General features: G+C 28.4%; 2 protein-coding genes across 4 annotated transcripts in view; one reads left to right on the forward strand and one right to left on the reverse strand.

The window, feature by feature from the left end:
* Positions 1–5,389: 5,389 nt before the first annotated feature.
* LOC111040695 (5-formyltetrahydrofolate cyclo-ligase) lies at positions 5,390–7,551 on the forward strand. Of its 3 annotated transcripts, none has more exons than XM_022324700.1 (5): positions 5,390–5,647; positions 6,156–6,332; positions 6,739–6,866; positions 6,931–7,058; positions 7,128–7,348. In XM_022324700.1, exons 2-5 carry the CDS (start codon positions 6,222–6,224, stop codon positions 7,346–7,348), a joined length of 588 nt encoding a protein of 195 aa, XP_022180392.1. In that variant the 5' UTR covers positions 5,390–5,647; positions 6,156–6,221. The 3 variants fall into 3 exon arrangements, with proteins under 3 accessions (XP_022180392.1, XP_022180394.1, XP_022180395.1); XM_022324702.1 differs by lacking the exon at positions 5,390–5,647 and adding an exon at positions 5,669–6,028; XM_022324703.1 differs by lacking the exon at positions 5,390–5,647 and having other exon boundaries at positions 6,222–6,332; positions 7,128–7,551.
* A 322-nt stretch (positions 7,552–7,873) lies between these two features.
* The window catches only part of LOC111040643, a 55,553-nt gene continuing 46,642 nt past the window's right edge, over positions 7,874–16,784 (reverse strand). The window contains exon 4 of the mRNA XM_022324617.1: positions 7,874–8,691. Coding sequence (XP_022180309.1) covers positions 8,485–8,691 — 207 coding nt within the window. The 3' untranslated portion in view covers positions 7,874–8,484. The remainder of the gene's footprint in view (positions 8,692–16,784) is intronic.

Genomic DNA, 16,784 nt, shown 5'->3' on the forward strand with positions numbered 1-16,784 from the left:
GCCCCCCAAACCCCCAAAAAAAAAAAATTGGATACACCACGGCTTATATAACCATCAGCGCCGTCAAAAACTTTAATTTGTGAACTTGTGATTCAGTGTACAGTCAGTGCTTTTAATAATTAAGATACCTAATATTATGTAGTAACATGAACGTATCTTAGTTCACGTCTTCGCGATAGGTTAATTAAAATAAAAAATTTACATTGATCCGTGGCCGAACAAAAATATTTGTTGCTGGCATACAAGTTCGCGAGAATCAATCTTCGTTGCCTACAATTTATACAATGTGTCAGTCCTCCAATCTTCGTATAAAAAAAGATAAAATTCAGGCAACTATATGTCATCGTAGATTCTTAATAAGTACCTTCCTATGATAAAAAAAAATATTCTTGTTTATGGAATTAATTATAAGAATGTGAAGAGTAATAAAAAATGTTTATTTAAACATTTTAAACTGTTTAATGTATTTTGTTAATCACATAAAAATGTTAGGGATCTTCAGCATCTCCTTAGTCTTTATAAATTATGTTCAGATGCTACCTAATTTAGGTTCCCTACGACCCTACCTATATTGACTATTTATTCATTTAAATTTGAATAATGCTTATTAAAATATTCTTGTTATCTAACTTAACTTGTACCTAATGTGTTAGTGTAATGACCTTGCACAGTATACCCCCAATGTTTGGAGTGATTATTTAGTAACAATTAATCGGACCACTAATAGTTATGACAGTTTTCACTTAAAATGAAATGCCTTTTTTCATTAGGGACATCCAAATAATTTTATTCTTGTGGACACTCTTCTGGAAATGCAGTCTAGTATATATACATAAAATTAAGAAGTAAATCAAAGCGAACACGTAAAGAAACATTAGAAAAAGAAAATTTTTTACGGGAGCAGACAAAGAAATATATAAACATGCAAATTTGCAGATTTGACTTTTTAAAATCTATATCATTTAAATTTTTGGTACACGTGTCGTATGCTATCTACCGGCGTATGCTATATCTACAAAAAATTAATACTTGTGTCGTATGCTATCTACGCGAAAAAATGTCGCCTTACCTAAATAATTTTATTAGAGCTCGTAATTGTACAGTTGTCATTTAAATTATAATAGACTTATAAAAATGTATCTTTTATGTCTCTCCAAAAACTTTCGAACGTATTGGTTGGATTGACTGAACACCACCATTCTTCCTAGTTCCTATAATTCCCTTTCGAGTAGGTTTGTAGCACCACGTGATCTTATATTGTAGTTGACCTTTAAATGTCTTCATAAACACTCAATTATTTGAGTTTAAGCCAACCTTCACGTGATGTGTCCTGGTTAATCACTAATAGGCTGAAGTGACTCAACTCGAACCACCTTACGGCTAATATTATTGGATGGACACAACTCTAATAACCCAAAAGTATTTACGGGACTCAGTTCAATGTCAGCTAGCTTTTTTCACTATCTGAAATCGTACACCCAGGCTTTTAGGGATAGTGAACAATTTCTACCCAGGTTTATGAGAGGATGCTTATATAACTTCCAATTATTACCATTTTTCATGTAAATTCTATTGAAATTGTTTTCTCATCCATAGAACAAATATATTTTTCGCCAATTTACTTTTTATTGAATATTTATAAATTCAAAACACAGATTTACATGCAGGTGCAAACGGTTATTGTGGCGTCAACAATTATATAATTTATAATAAACATATTATGTAGATAAATGATACCTAGTTATATCTATATATCTTATAATAATTATCATAAGTTAATATTTAAATTAAACAAAACATTTAGATTTATAATCATGAGATGCTACAGATGCTTTAAAAAATTGCATCATGGTAATATTTTTTTAATTGAATTATTTCTAGAACTAATTGTTTTTAAAACTACTAGACACTTTATTTTCACATCGGAAAACTGCCACTATTTTTGTTCTCCGGACTTAAATTTCTTTTGTGTGCAAAACTTAAAATTGTTTCACAGCAAAAATATTTTCCACGTTCGCTGTCTTTTGTGCTCATCATCTTGGAATCAATAGACGAACTAAAAATACTACCCAGTGTACAGTAACTTTCGTATCGTATAATACAATATTTATCAACCATATTTACTGAGTTCTGGATCAACAAAAAATTTAGATTAACTAATTTACTTTAGTTGGGCATTAGGCCATTAGTGCATTTCGGTGGAAGTGTAATTCACTTCAGTTGCCTAATCAGGATTTCTAATCGGCGGGAAAGGGAGTAAAAACCTCATACAATTTAAACAATATCCATCAAATTACTTACAGTACTAATAATTACTCCATAGTCTATTCCGCAATTTAGAGAAGGTAAGGTGCAAATACCATACATTCCTATATTTTACAAGTTACAATGTATAACAATATAAGAATGCAAACATTTGAGGAAGTCTGGAAGAAAATGTCTCAACAGAGTAAGCCACCATTCGGTCGCTGATACTTAGCTATTTTATTTAAAGTTGTAATGCGTTGGAAATAAAATATTTAAATGTAAATAATCATGATATAAACTTAATATAATTTAGTACCTACATACTTAACCAGAAGGCTATAGTTTAGGGTGACCAAACGTTCGTTTAAAATGGAATTTTCCCTTTTTTGACCAACATGTCCCTTTTGTCCCGACATACTTCGAACAGGACGCTTTTTATCCTGTTTTTAGAAGATGGTTCCGTTTTAATCCCGTTTTTTCATAGAAGTACATTTATCTTTAAAAGAAAATGTTCTTTAAATAATAGGTATGCAATATGAATTTAATTTATTTCCAAAGGAAAAATGAGTTAAATCTAGTTATAACTAGAGTTAGGATGTTGATGACCTAAAAAACACACAAAAATGTCCTAAAAAAAATGCAAAAAAAACCATAAAAAAAGTGCAAAAATGCTCTGAAAACTTCAAAAAATTACCTAAAATACTAATTAAGTAAGTGAAAAAACTTATTTATAAATAATAATTTTTATTAGAGATATGGGTATAATAATGGGTGTAATAGTAATTTAAAATATGAATTATAAATATATTAAGCATTTAAATAATTCAATATATAACACTCAAAGAGTAAATCTTATCGGAACGCAATAAATGTAATCACAACAAAAACCCCACAATAATAATATTAAAATTATTTTTTACTAATAGTCCAAAACCAAAGTTAGATTTTAAATAAATTAAATTTGTTTCCAAACTTGGGTGTAACATTTGCCCTAAAATCTATAATTTGTAAAAAATGAAAAAATGACTTAAAAATGTTGAAAAATGACGTTAAAAAACAAAAAAAATGCATTTATAGCTGAAAATGCAAAAAATGCAAAAAAATGCAAAATAAAATTAGAATATTCTGCATCAAGGGAGCATGAAACAAATTTTTAGCTAGGATAGCATTGTACAGAATAAAAGGAAAAAAAATGCAAAAGTCATCAACATCCTAACTCTAGTTATACCTAATAATAAAAGTTAATATACTACAATATAAGTGTCATAATATTTTATATTTTTACATAAGGTATTAAATAATATTATGTTATGATTAAATGACTTTTACCAATATATTATTTATTTGTGAAGTACTTCATTAATATTAAACAAAATTAAAATTACATATTGAAACTATTTGGTAAGTTTAGTTTAACAAATCTTAAGTTTCACACGAGTTCCGAACCCAACAGTCCCAAAAACCCCTGGCTAATAACCTCTTACTTGATGCTATAAACAATTAATGAAAAAAAAAAAAATCTTAAGTTGTTTTCTGGGAAAATTGAAAATGTATAGAGGCTGCATTCCTCATTGAATAAAACGTTGGTATATTTAAGTTTTTACATTTTTGTGATGACGAAAAATGGCAAGGGCCGAAAATATAGATTTCCAGGGCCAAAATGTTGCCCCAGTCCGCCCCTGGTTGACGGTTGTGTGCATATGTGTGAATGTATATGTAATATGTATAGAGTAGTTTTTTTTGAGTAAGGGTAGTAACAACTGTCCCGTTTTTTATTTTCTTGAGGTGGTTACTCTAAAATAGTCCCCCCCGCATTGACTACCTATGTTTATTTTAGCCTATATTAAAACAATTGTTTTGCTAAAACATTTTAGCCCCAACCCCACTCCCATACAAAATTCCTTACTACGTCACTAATATAGTATTATATTATGTGTTGTAAAACGTCATATTATAGATTCTCAAAATAAATCGAGCTTATTTTTTAAATTAATATAAATACATTTTTTATTTATTCGGTAAAATGTCCTATATTTTATAGTGTCAAATCAAAAGAAATATAAATTATAATCAAAACTAGTTGTCGTCAAAATCGATTTTGTTTTTTGATGTAACTAAAAAAAATTATCGTATAGGTACAAGGCAAAGACTACATACATGCAATTTTCACCGAATGTTTAGATTTGTATTTCTGTACACCTTACAATTTTCAAAATATTTTGACTCTTTTTGACCTATTTATAGGCATGAAAAAATTTCGAATTTATTGCTTTTTTTGACGATGAACAATTTTTGCTGTGTCGAAAAACTTGAAAATTGAATATAAAGTTCTTCATAAGTTGTTGTGTGTGAAAATGTAGGAAAACGTTGAGCGTAAATCAACAATAATTTTTGGTATAAAACTTCTTTAAGTGACCTTTTTTTAAAATTGTTTTTTTTTTTGTGAAAAGAGGCTTTATACACGTTTTTCCATTTTGAATATTAAATTATAATTACTATACTAAACACTCATTAAAGGAGAAACAAATGATTTCAACAAATTCTTAAAATATTTATTATTGTTGGCCTGTACGAATTTATTGTAGATAAATCAGTGAAATATGAAGGTAATTAGTGATTTATTATTTGTATAATTTATATTTTAAATTACAAAAAATTTAATAAAACTAGAAAATCTAAATCTTGGTTCACTATTGGACGTGAAGATATTATAACAATTAAGTTTATTGATTGTCCTTTTTTAATAAAACAGCATGTCTATTACAAATTTATGAATGGTCTACAACAAAAACAAAAATATAGTTATTTAATTTATATAAATATATATTTTCTTGTACATTATATACTAATATATTAAACAACAAAAATTGTTAGAATATTAGACTTAAGACATTGTATTGATCATTAATATTAATATTTAATATAGGTGATGCCATATCCTATTGTTTACTATCATACAGGAATATTATATCCACAGATATATAAAACAACATTGTTGAAATACAATTTTTTATTTTTAAAATTTTACTAGAATAGACTTGAGTCTATTCTTCATGCTATCATATTATGTGATAACACTAATAAAAAAATGATAACATTTTGGTCCCGTGATAGACTGTATTTAACGACCACAGAATCATATGATCAACAAATACAGGCATACAGCATTTATCAATTAATTAGTTTTCAAACGTTAAACCTGTTGATTGTAAATGGTTCTTGGATCATCTGAATAAATAAATAATATATAATAATATTATAGCGTTTTAGGTACAAGGTTCAAACTCAAAATATATATTGTACCTCTATAATTTTTATTTACAAGTGAAGAAATTTGGCTAATGTTTATAATAAACATTATAATATAAATTGTCCAGGACATTGAAAGAATTATAATCGAGTAAGTTGATAACTACCTACTAATAAAATATAAATCAATATTTCACATGCTTATACATGAGAGGAAAAGGTAAAAGAACAAGTTAATAATTTATAATTAATTGTAAATTGATATTTCTCACATACAATTAGTAAGGACTCAGGAGTCGAGAAATAACAAATATTGTATTCTTTATCTCCAATAACCAATTTTAACATAAAAATCACGTACAGTTGTTTTAAATATGAACACATTCATGTATTTACAATAAAATAAAATAAAATTGTTTCGATCATTGTAATCGATTGCCAATTATATAGGTAATAGTTCTACTTATGCCCTAATGTTATTATATCTACCACACACCCACCTGTAAAAGTAGAGTTACATTGAAGCCCGAAGGTAAGATCTATATTTTTACTTAATATATTATATAAGTACCTATTTTGTTTTTTCTTTATTTAAAATTAATTGACTGTTATCATTTCATATTTTCACATGAAGTATGTATCCCTTTTAATTTTAACAGTTTATGAATAGTTGAGCAATCAATAATTATATTCATAATTTGAAGTTTAATCAATTGCTGGACATAATGGAACTAGTGAAGATTGCTAAAACAAATTTACGCAAAAACTTAAAAAAAAAACTGTCACATATGACTGCTAGTGAAATTGCTGAACAATCAAAAATAATAACTAACAAAGTAAGTTGTATAAATTATAATATGAGGAATAAATATGCTTTAAATGAATTAACTAAAATGTTATCATTTAGGTTATCATGAAACATATTTAATTTTGTTACTTTTTTCATGTTTTAATACTTGATTTATTGATTATTATTTATTATATTAACCAACTCAATTAATCTTTAATATCATATAAAAATGATGTTTGAATTATTTGCATTATACCTGGGATAACTTTGTATTATTTATATTTCCAAGTTTAATGGTCAAAAGAACTCAATTAATGATATATATTATACTCTATAATACATTAATACTTAACTATATTAAAATTATAAATTGATAGTAATTATATTAATCACTTGTTTAAATTAAATATATTTGTAACTAACAGGTAGAATTATGAATATCATATTTTCAGATATTATCTCACCCAGTATACATAAGAAGCAACAGAGTGTCAATATACCTCAGTATGAATTCTGAAGTGCAAACAAATAATATTGTCGAAAACATTTTTGACTCAAAAAAAACATGTTTTATTCCAAAGTGCGTTAATACTTTTTTTCAAACATCTTAAATGTATTTCTAAAGTAATAATTTCGGTTTTTAGATACAACAAATATGAAATGCTTATGGTGAATATAAAATCAATGGATGAACTTAATAGTTTGCCAAAAACTAAATGGAATATATCACAACCGGCCGATGATGATGTGCATGAGGATGCATTAACAACAGGTCCTTTTTAATGTTTCCTACTATCTAATATGTTTTTTAAATAATACACCATTTTTGTTTGGTGTACAGGTGGTTTAGATTTGATAATAGTGCCAGGCTTGGGTTTCACCATGGATGGAAAACGATTAGGACGAGGAAAAGGTTATTATGATCGATGCATAACTGAATATAAAAAAAAATATCCATTTAATAATTTGAAAACTATTGGGTTGGCATTTAGTGAACAAATATGTGATGACATACCCACAAGTCAACAAGACAGTTTGATAGATTTTGTAATTTGTCCTTAATTATTATTATTATGATAATCAACCATATTATGTAATATGCTCCCTATGTATGGAAATGATACTAAATGTTTTAGTTTTGTGAAATGTTTAGAATCTTAACTCTTAAGTACTTAACTGATTGTAATCAATATTTTAATACATTTACACTTGATCAATTAAAATACTTTTACCTGAAATAAATAAACTAAATATTACATTTTATACTTTGACATATATTTATATATACATTATATTATGTTGTTTATTATAAATTATTATTGTTACAATTAATTTATAATAACATTAATTTATAAGCTAATCAATAAGTATAAACAATAAACTAATAATTATTGTAAGAATGTTTCTCATATAGTGCATACAAATATTACTGAATTCATAATTCTTAATAATTGAATACTAGTTACATTCCTAAATTATAAATACATAATTCTAGTATTTAATGAGCATACATTTATTACAAATACCATATGGCTATAAATTATTATAATCAGTAATCACAAATTATATTAATGCTGTATTCTTATATTTGAAAATTTACAAAATTAAAAATAGGTTCTACATGCAAATATTATAAAATGTCAAGACAAAATAAATATTTAAAAATGAACACATCAGTAATCGGTAATTTTAACTGATGATCCATTATAACTTAGGTATTTAAACAATAGGAGATGATATATTTTTTAACTAAAATACTAAATATATTTTTTGGATTTATTTATAATAAAGGAGATGCTGTGATATGATTATATGTACGAACTACGAGTATAATATATAAATAATATAATATAGATTTTATGGGTACATTATAACTACAAGTTACAACTGATAACCATGTTATTTTCACAGGACGTTTGTGGAATGACATAAATGTTATTAGTTATTACAATAATATATTAATATGATTTAAATATGTACGTAGGTACATGCGTATTGCGTGGTTTTGTAGATTTTATCTACATCGTGGTACCTACGTACAATGCGAATTTATTAACAATGATAATGTATTAATAAATAATAATAATAATTTTAAATTTGACGATGCAATAACAATAATAATAATCAATACGTGTATCATAAGTAATATTATTATTGTTATTCCGTTATTTGAGAGACGAGAGCTGAACGCGATATCGTCAGAGAGAGCCGAACATTTTTTGTCCCCTGGTAAGCGTGAGGCTCACGGTGACCACGGACACGAGGAACATGATCAGGCCCACGCACGCAGTGACGAAGCGACACCAACACCTATGCTTCTTCCCCACTTTAATCTTCTGCATCAGCTTTTCGGCTTGTTGCGTGTCCAACGTGAATTGCAGTCCGCGTAACATGGCGCCGCAATCCTATAACAAGACAAGACAAATAAACGGTAATGGCATTAGTATTTAGGTGCATCGTGCATGTATTTCAATAAAAACCGAACTTTTGCCAAAACAAAATGTCGATTCGATATTTTTCAGATTGGCCTCTAATTAATGTTGAAACCATATCCACGTCATAAATCGTACAGGGATGCCCTGAACTCTACATCTAGCACATGCACAAACTCCACAATTATTATCATTAAATTCATTGGTTGCACAGGGGGGGGGGGGCTATATGAATCAAGATAAAATATCCAGCCCCGATAATTATTTTCCTCTTTTGTATGTACATTGATTTTTTTGGTAGAGGGGTCAAGTTATATTGATGAAATCTTTTAAATATCTTTCATATTATGGTATATATTTTTATGTCTTGTACCTACCTTTCTGATCATTCTTTTTCTCCGAGGGTAGGCCGGGTAGGGGCTAAATGATTTTTAAGTGACTTGGTCCAATGCGTTAACACCGGCTACCCTATATTATCTTATTTGTGGCTATGACTACAATACTACATAATAATGTTATTAAAATGTTTTCTGTGGAAATCTAAAATATTAATGGTGGCATCGCAAACCCCTAAAATGTGTAATCAATTTGGCCAAAATGATTAAATTCCAACAACTCATGGGCCCTTGCAGCCCACCCACAATAGTAATCATATAGGAACACGATATGCATTAAAGATATATATCTTTTATTGATGGAAATGTCTATAATGAGTTATAAACATAGACATTTTTCTTTGTCGGACTAAAATAAAAATTGTTGAGTCATCAATCACTGCCCATATATTTTTACAGTTGTTCGCACGTGGAACGTTGTTACTTTATTGTTGGTATTTATGGTTGTACACATATGACATATGACATACCTACACTTCATACATGTTGAATTACCGCTTTTCAGCGTAGGTCTTAAGATCAAATATTTTGTACAGTTGAATACTACCTACCTCTTAAGCAACTGCGATTGTTGTATGTGGTACTTTAGCCTGTCGTTCATATCAACATCAATACACCAGGCAATAGGGTGCTATTGTACTAACTAGGAAAGTGTTGTAAAAACGGGAAAGGGAGAACACATAATCAACAATCGTCTCCCAGGCCAATCATTATATTATATATTTATAAATATCGTTATGAAACGATCCTGGTAATATAGATATAGTTACATATATTGTTATAAAAAAAGACCTCCCAAACGCGTTGCAATCATCATGAAATTACTCGACAGCATTCCTACCTTTCGGGCAGTCTCGGCTCTCGAAATGAAAATATAATCGTTCGATCGCCGAAATTCGAGCGTCAAGCATAGGTACCACTAGTAATAATACGTTTAAATATAGCTATAATAGGTATTATAATATGTTATGTATGTCGATGCGCCTCGCCGTTCACTCCAAGGACCAAGACGTGTTCAGATCAATCAAACGGCCATAGTAGCTAGGTAGGTAGTAGGTACCTACATACGTATAAATAGAAGTATTATATCATTATCGAAACCACGTGGAAAGGGCAATGTGTTGAGTCGAAGACACGATTACAGAACACTATTAATGTATCCAAATTAACCCTGCCCGCCGGGATTTTGGGTTTATATTTCGTCAAACGTGTAGTATACTTGGGTCGTGGAAAACGACTCAAATGATAGAGGTGTGATCGCCTATTCATTACAATACTCTTACTGTTCTCACTTCTCACGAGTATATCTAATACAAACTACAGTAATACTGCAAAGTCAACTGTATAAGATATAGTTGATATATACAGTTATATAAATAATATTGAGGCTATTATAACAGTATTAAGTTGCCGTCAAGAACTTATAAGTGATACGACTGTTGAGTAGAAGTGATTTATCGTGTGATATTGATTATTGACCAACAAAAGCATCTTATGAATTATTTTGCAACAGCCAAATAGGTTGTTATAGTACTTTACAGTCTATACATATTATTATAGCTAGGTAGACATAAAATAATGACTAAACATTATACTAGTACAAGTAGTACAGCAGATAGTACACTACTACACTATAATCATGAATTTAATTGACTTGTAAATTGTAATGTTTTAAGGTAGAGGATTTAATTGTTTATATAATTAAAAATAATACATACGTACATATAATTCTTTAAGAAATGGAGATTGCTGTGGGCTGTGTACATAATATGGACCACATATGGGCGGATTAATGTTATTATTAAAATTGATAGGTTATTATTCTTTAAAATGTAGAATAAACAAAATAAATGAAATATATAAATATTGACTTGAAATAGGTATAATAGTTTTTGTTATTTATAATAGGTTATTCATAAATCACGATCGTGACGACCCATAATATTAGAATACACGATAGTCGCGAATTCACGATAATCTACAACTTACAATGAAGTATTTTTAACCAAACATAATTAGGAAAAATTAAGTTATCCTTATTAGTTATTATACGTCATTATTATCTACTTTCAATACCTACTACGTTAACAAAAAGACGTTATTAATTATTACGGTCTTGTATTTATTTTTGTATCAACATCATTTGTTTTTTGTCAACAATCTTTTTAGAAATATGTAGCCATGTAGGTTTAAGTAAACTGTATCTGTACTGCTGTACCTCTGTATAATGTAAATAATATAGAATGGTCTAAAATTCTTAATAGTTTCCTATAGTGTTATCACGACGTGGGTTTTTAGCTCGAGCGTGTGGTCTCATTGCCTCAGAATATTTAGTGAATAAAATAAATATTTTGTCGATAAAAACAGTTTTTAAACAATAAACATAGAATATTCACAATAAGCCAGACTTTATAAGGCATACGCTTCCAAAGTCATCATTTACACGGCAGGAGGTATTCACTTGGTCTCCTACGACTTGTAATTATGCATATTTATACTTTATGTAGACTACATATTTATGTGCATTATAAAGTCCTACGAGGATAAGGAAACCACGTTATCGCAGACGCGATTATCTGTGTAACTGTGTAAGATGTAAAACAATATTAACAATTCAATTTTTTTTTGCCACAAGCATTCGAATCGAGCACAAATATAACTGGCAAGGCGGCAAATGTCTGTATAATATAATCCGCTAGTCGTCGCGACCTATTATGCATCAACAATGAGGCGTGTTTCAATATCGATCAAATATCAGCTTCGGGGGTTTTGCAACTAAAGCGGCAATTATAACATAACATATAAATTGCATATTTTGAAACTGGCCTAGTTATATAAAATACAATTTTTTTTTTGACAATAGAACACTGTTAAGAGACTGATGGTTAAATACCGCAAGCTATAAATTATAATACCTACAGAACAATATAATATTATAAAACAAAATATTGTTATTCAATTAAAAAGACAACTATAGGTATATATAATAGAAGGAACATTATGTTAGGAACTTAGGATACAATGATGTTTTTAGTTTTTACTATAAGTGAAAAATAAATTTTTACAAAAATTACTAATAAGGGACCGATAAATAGTTATGTACAAAAAATGTAAGTTGAATTTTTTATTTATTTAATTTCTAGCCAGTGGGTTATGAAAGAAATACTTGTATTGTAATAATATGTTAAACACCAGCCATAAAATGCTACTGTATAGTGAACCCCTTACGTATCTTAATATAAATCCGAAATTGGGACATTTCATTATGTTGTATTCGATAATCATTATTATTATTTTTAAATAGGTAGGTAGCTACTATCCAGGTAGATAAGTAATATTTATTATTTTATCGATCTCTTGTATACTTATTATTTCCATAGATTTGGAATCAATTATAATACAAATCTATTGTGTATAAAATATAAATGTTATATAAAGAAAGATGCTTAGATACTGTTGTGCATAATAAATTTATATTTTAAGGTTTATTTATTTTGGGGAAATTCTGCAATTATGATTTCCGAGAAAAAATATTTCCTTCATATATTGATCTCATTTATTTCATTTGCTGCATAATTTACGGGTTTAAGCATATTTATAGTTGTTTTATAGTGCCATAGACTATAAGTCTTGAGCCCTGCTTACAAACAATATATTAGGTAAGTAAAAAAAAAAAGTTGACAGTTTATTCTCGTTAACATGAACGAAATTATTTTCCCCTGAATATTTTTAATGATTACTAAATATACATTAAAGTAAGTACTTAAGTATATACATTATTAAATGTGCCTATTGCCTACATGACAGTCTCTACAATTGGTATTTTACTAGTTGGTAATGTATGTACTAATATTTATACTACCTTACTACTAATACCATAGTTAAGAATGGTTTATTATTATATTTTATTATTATTACCATATTATTATATACTTAGATGTCAGAACAGAATTTAATACTAAATTTTATACAATTGTACTCTCCGATTTGAGTAGTTATTTTAAATGTGTAATATGTGTAAGACTTAAATATCCATAAAAATAAGTCACTTTTATTGAAAAGGTATAGTACAACTATTACAATTTATAATAATATTAAAAGACTAGCAAAAAATGATGTCTATATAGTTTTAGGTGCTCATTAGTACTTAAACATAGATATTTCACGCATTATGTGGCATATTGTTTTCTCGATTTACTACTAAAAGAACATTAAGAACATTGTTTAATAAAATGTGTCCTTCTTGTAGTGTCATTAATATTTTATCACTTATTTAAAATCATGTGGACGGATAATTTATTATGTACCTACTAGCGGACTATACGTCATCCTATTTCCTGTGATAAATATTTGAGGCGTTTGGTACCGGTTCTGCAGTCCTCACTATATACGTGTCTCTGTATGCATATATATATATACCTATGTATGATTGTATATTGTATAAAGTTGTTCGTCTTGATCGCGTGAATACTTTTCATTGTTATATAATTTTATTTACATATTTCAGGAAAAAAAATTTTTTTTATAAAAAATCTACAAAAGTAACCAATCGAGCAACAAATAACCTATAGAATTTCCTAAATAATGTGTGTCCACAATAGTTGATCCGATGTTTTGACAATTTTTTACCTAAATATTATAATTTAAAAAGTATGATGAAAATAACTTACACATCTGATTTTTAAATACATTTTACTAATTTATAAGATAAATGCGAATTTAACGTCTGAAATAGGTTAACAAGTATGTTGTGAGACGTGATCCTATAAATAAGTTGTTGCGAAATTACAAGATAAAAAAAAATGTTTATCGACACAAGCCCACGCGGCCATGTTATTGGAAAAAATAAATATAGAACAAAACTGTAACTGTGATTGGACGTTTGTATTTCCTCGATAGCTTAACACAATAATTGAATACCTGTATATATGTTTGTATGGGTACTTGAAATTAAAAAAAAACTTAACGTGTGCAAAAATCTTTATGCGTTTCTAACAAATCAATTAGGTATTGAAAATCTATTTATGCAGTCGAAAAATAAAAACGGCAAACCGCAAATAATGATATAATGTTTATTACTTAGTATCTACTGTTTTTGAAACAAATTTGATCATTCTAATTATAATATATGTTATAACCGAGTGCAGGTTTTTCTGTTGACAAATATTGAGTTTTTGAGCACAAATTACTGGTGTATGACATAATTCTCTTGATGTAAGTTCCAAACTATGTACTATTATGATTCGGATTTCGAACAAAGTATAATATTATATATTACACTCGCGACACGCACAGACTCTAATAAAAATGAATACGTGCACGTTGTACATGCGACCACCTATATCATAGTATTACCTAATATTATATGCTCTATTCCGAAGCGACGTGCTGAAAACTACCTAACTATTCCATATTTATATACACATTGCGCATACTATTTAGGCCATATTATTAGGAATAAATACGGACATAAGAGGTGATTTGATATTTGAGCTGTACACACACACACACACACACGCGCGCGCGCGCACGGGACGACGACGTCCGTAGAATTTTTTGGGCTCGTAAAAAAATAAGAAAACGAAAACAGAATTAAAATAACAGAGAACAACCCATTCTTACGCTGCTGATGTACACGATATTATTTTTTTCCACATAATATACCCATTTACACGAGGAGCTGCATATGTTTAGTGCTGACCACGTATCTCATGATATAATATATAGCGATCACACACGATGTAATAATATACGACTATATAGGTACGAGTATAATATAGCTGATACAATGGACGTGACTGCCGCACGTGGTCTTGTTGTGGGTGTCTGCGGCCCGGTAGAATGTTATTATACCTACACGGTCTACTTACATTCAAGTCTTCTAAAAAAATCACATATTGTAGTATATACACGCACAATTTATAAATTATATGACTATAGTCTTAAGTCGAAGAAGACCACTCAATATAAAATTATTTCAATACCTAATTATGTTCAACTTTTTGAAAACACTTATTTGTACACAATCTGAATAATCATTACAAAACAACATTTTTGAAAAAAATTATGTATCCCACAATTTCTTGTCGATTTTATTTTCTAATTTTTTAATATTTTGAACGCAACAACATATATATATAGGTACCTATACTTTAATAACATTTTTAATATTTTTAATTTCGTATTCTGGAGTAGGAAATATTTATAAAGTCTATAATACAATGTTGTTTTGTTACGTCTTCTTGCAAATACCTATATTAAAAAAAAATATTTTCAAAAACGTTGACTATTATTTTTTAGATGAATCACCTAGTAAACCGATGGTATTAGTTCGAGTTTCGGAAGGGATGAGCGCATGTACAGTGCGCCGCAAGAATGCGCAGACGACGAACAAAGGCGACAATAAAATAATATTACTATTATATTATTGTTGTGCAACTCGTTTGTTTGAATATTACGTAAAATCGGTTTTATACACGTTTCATACACGCGCGCGTGTGTAGCGAGGGTGCCGAGACCGTGTCATATCGTCAAGGTCATCCGGAAAAAGCGGTCGCGGTCGACACGGTGAAAGCGGACTTGAGAAAGCAAACGGAAGGATTTTCGTCAAGGGATCATCGTCGTCAAGTTGACATATCCGAATCGTCTATGCATCACGGTCCACGATAAATTCGTCAATAGTATTGCGTACAGAAGAAAAACGACCGATATTTTCTCGGACGATTATATAATTGTGCATCTTTTGCTATAATAGAGGTACTTTTAAAAAAAATGTAGGAACAAGCTGTATGTCTTTTAAGTATACCTACAAGGCTACAACAGAACTTGTTTAGTATTCGTATAAATATAGGGTAGTATTTCCTTCTCATTTTCCTATCAATATGGACGAGTAACGGAGTAAATAGTAATCAACAATTACCCAAAACTCGCTGAATATTACACCAAACATTAAAATATCAAAAATATACATATAATGAACTATTACAACTTCTACAATCGACAAAATATGATAATTATTAGTTGTAAATTAATGTATTCCGTTGAATAATATGAATTCGAAGCAATAGCTGTCATGTTAAAGTAAAAACAAGTAAAAATTTAATAAATTATATGTATAAGAAATATGGTGAAACATTCGATTATTTTGCTTTACTACAGAAAAAAAAATGGACGACAAAAAAATATTTAAAAAAAAACAAAATTTGTCTGAGGAAACAAAAGTTAAGTTTAAAAATATCACCTTGTATATGCAATATACTATACAATATATCATGTATGCAAATATAACTATTATGTAGATATACACAGTATACAGGGTGACTTTTTTAACGTAAAAAACTCATTATTTCAAAAATTATTTAATATTTTTTAACTTGTCTTAATGATCATTTTTAAGTACGATAATATGAAAATAAATAATTTTTTTTATTCTTTTTTAATCACAACATACATTTTTATTTTCATACTCCGTAGAATAATTTTTAAGAATTTTCATACCTCCGCTCATCTAAGCTTTGAATACTTATAAGTTATAACTAATTATCTAATTAATCGTTATTGATTTTTATTTTTATGCAAGGAATACACAATTTAGAATTCATGTTGTCAAAAAAAAATAAATAATAAAAAAAGAATAACTATATATTATAATTATGTTTAAAAAAATATTTT

Source organism: Myzus persicae, unplaced genomic scaffold, assembly GCF_001856785.1.
Source record: "Myzus persicae strain clone G006 unplaced genomic scaffold, MPER_G0061.0, whole genome shotgun sequence".
Taxonomy (NCBI): domain Eukaryota; kingdom Metazoa; phylum Arthropoda; class Insecta; order Hemiptera; family Aphididae; genus Myzus; species Myzus persicae.

Bases quoted from the DNA above. Each gene is read 5' to 3' on its own strand.
- LOC111040695 (XM_022324700.1), top strand. From the start codon at position 6,222: ATGGAACTAGTGAAGATTGCTAAAACAAATTTACGCAAAAACTTAAAA. The intron at 6,333-6,738 runs GTAAGTTGTATA...TCATATTTTCAG, and splicing joins CAAAAATAATAACTAACAAA to ATATTATCTCACCCAGTATA. The intron at 7,059-7,127 runs GTCCTTTTTAAT...TTTGGTGTACAG, and splicing joins TGAGGATGCATTAACAACAG to GTGGTTTAGATTTGATAATA.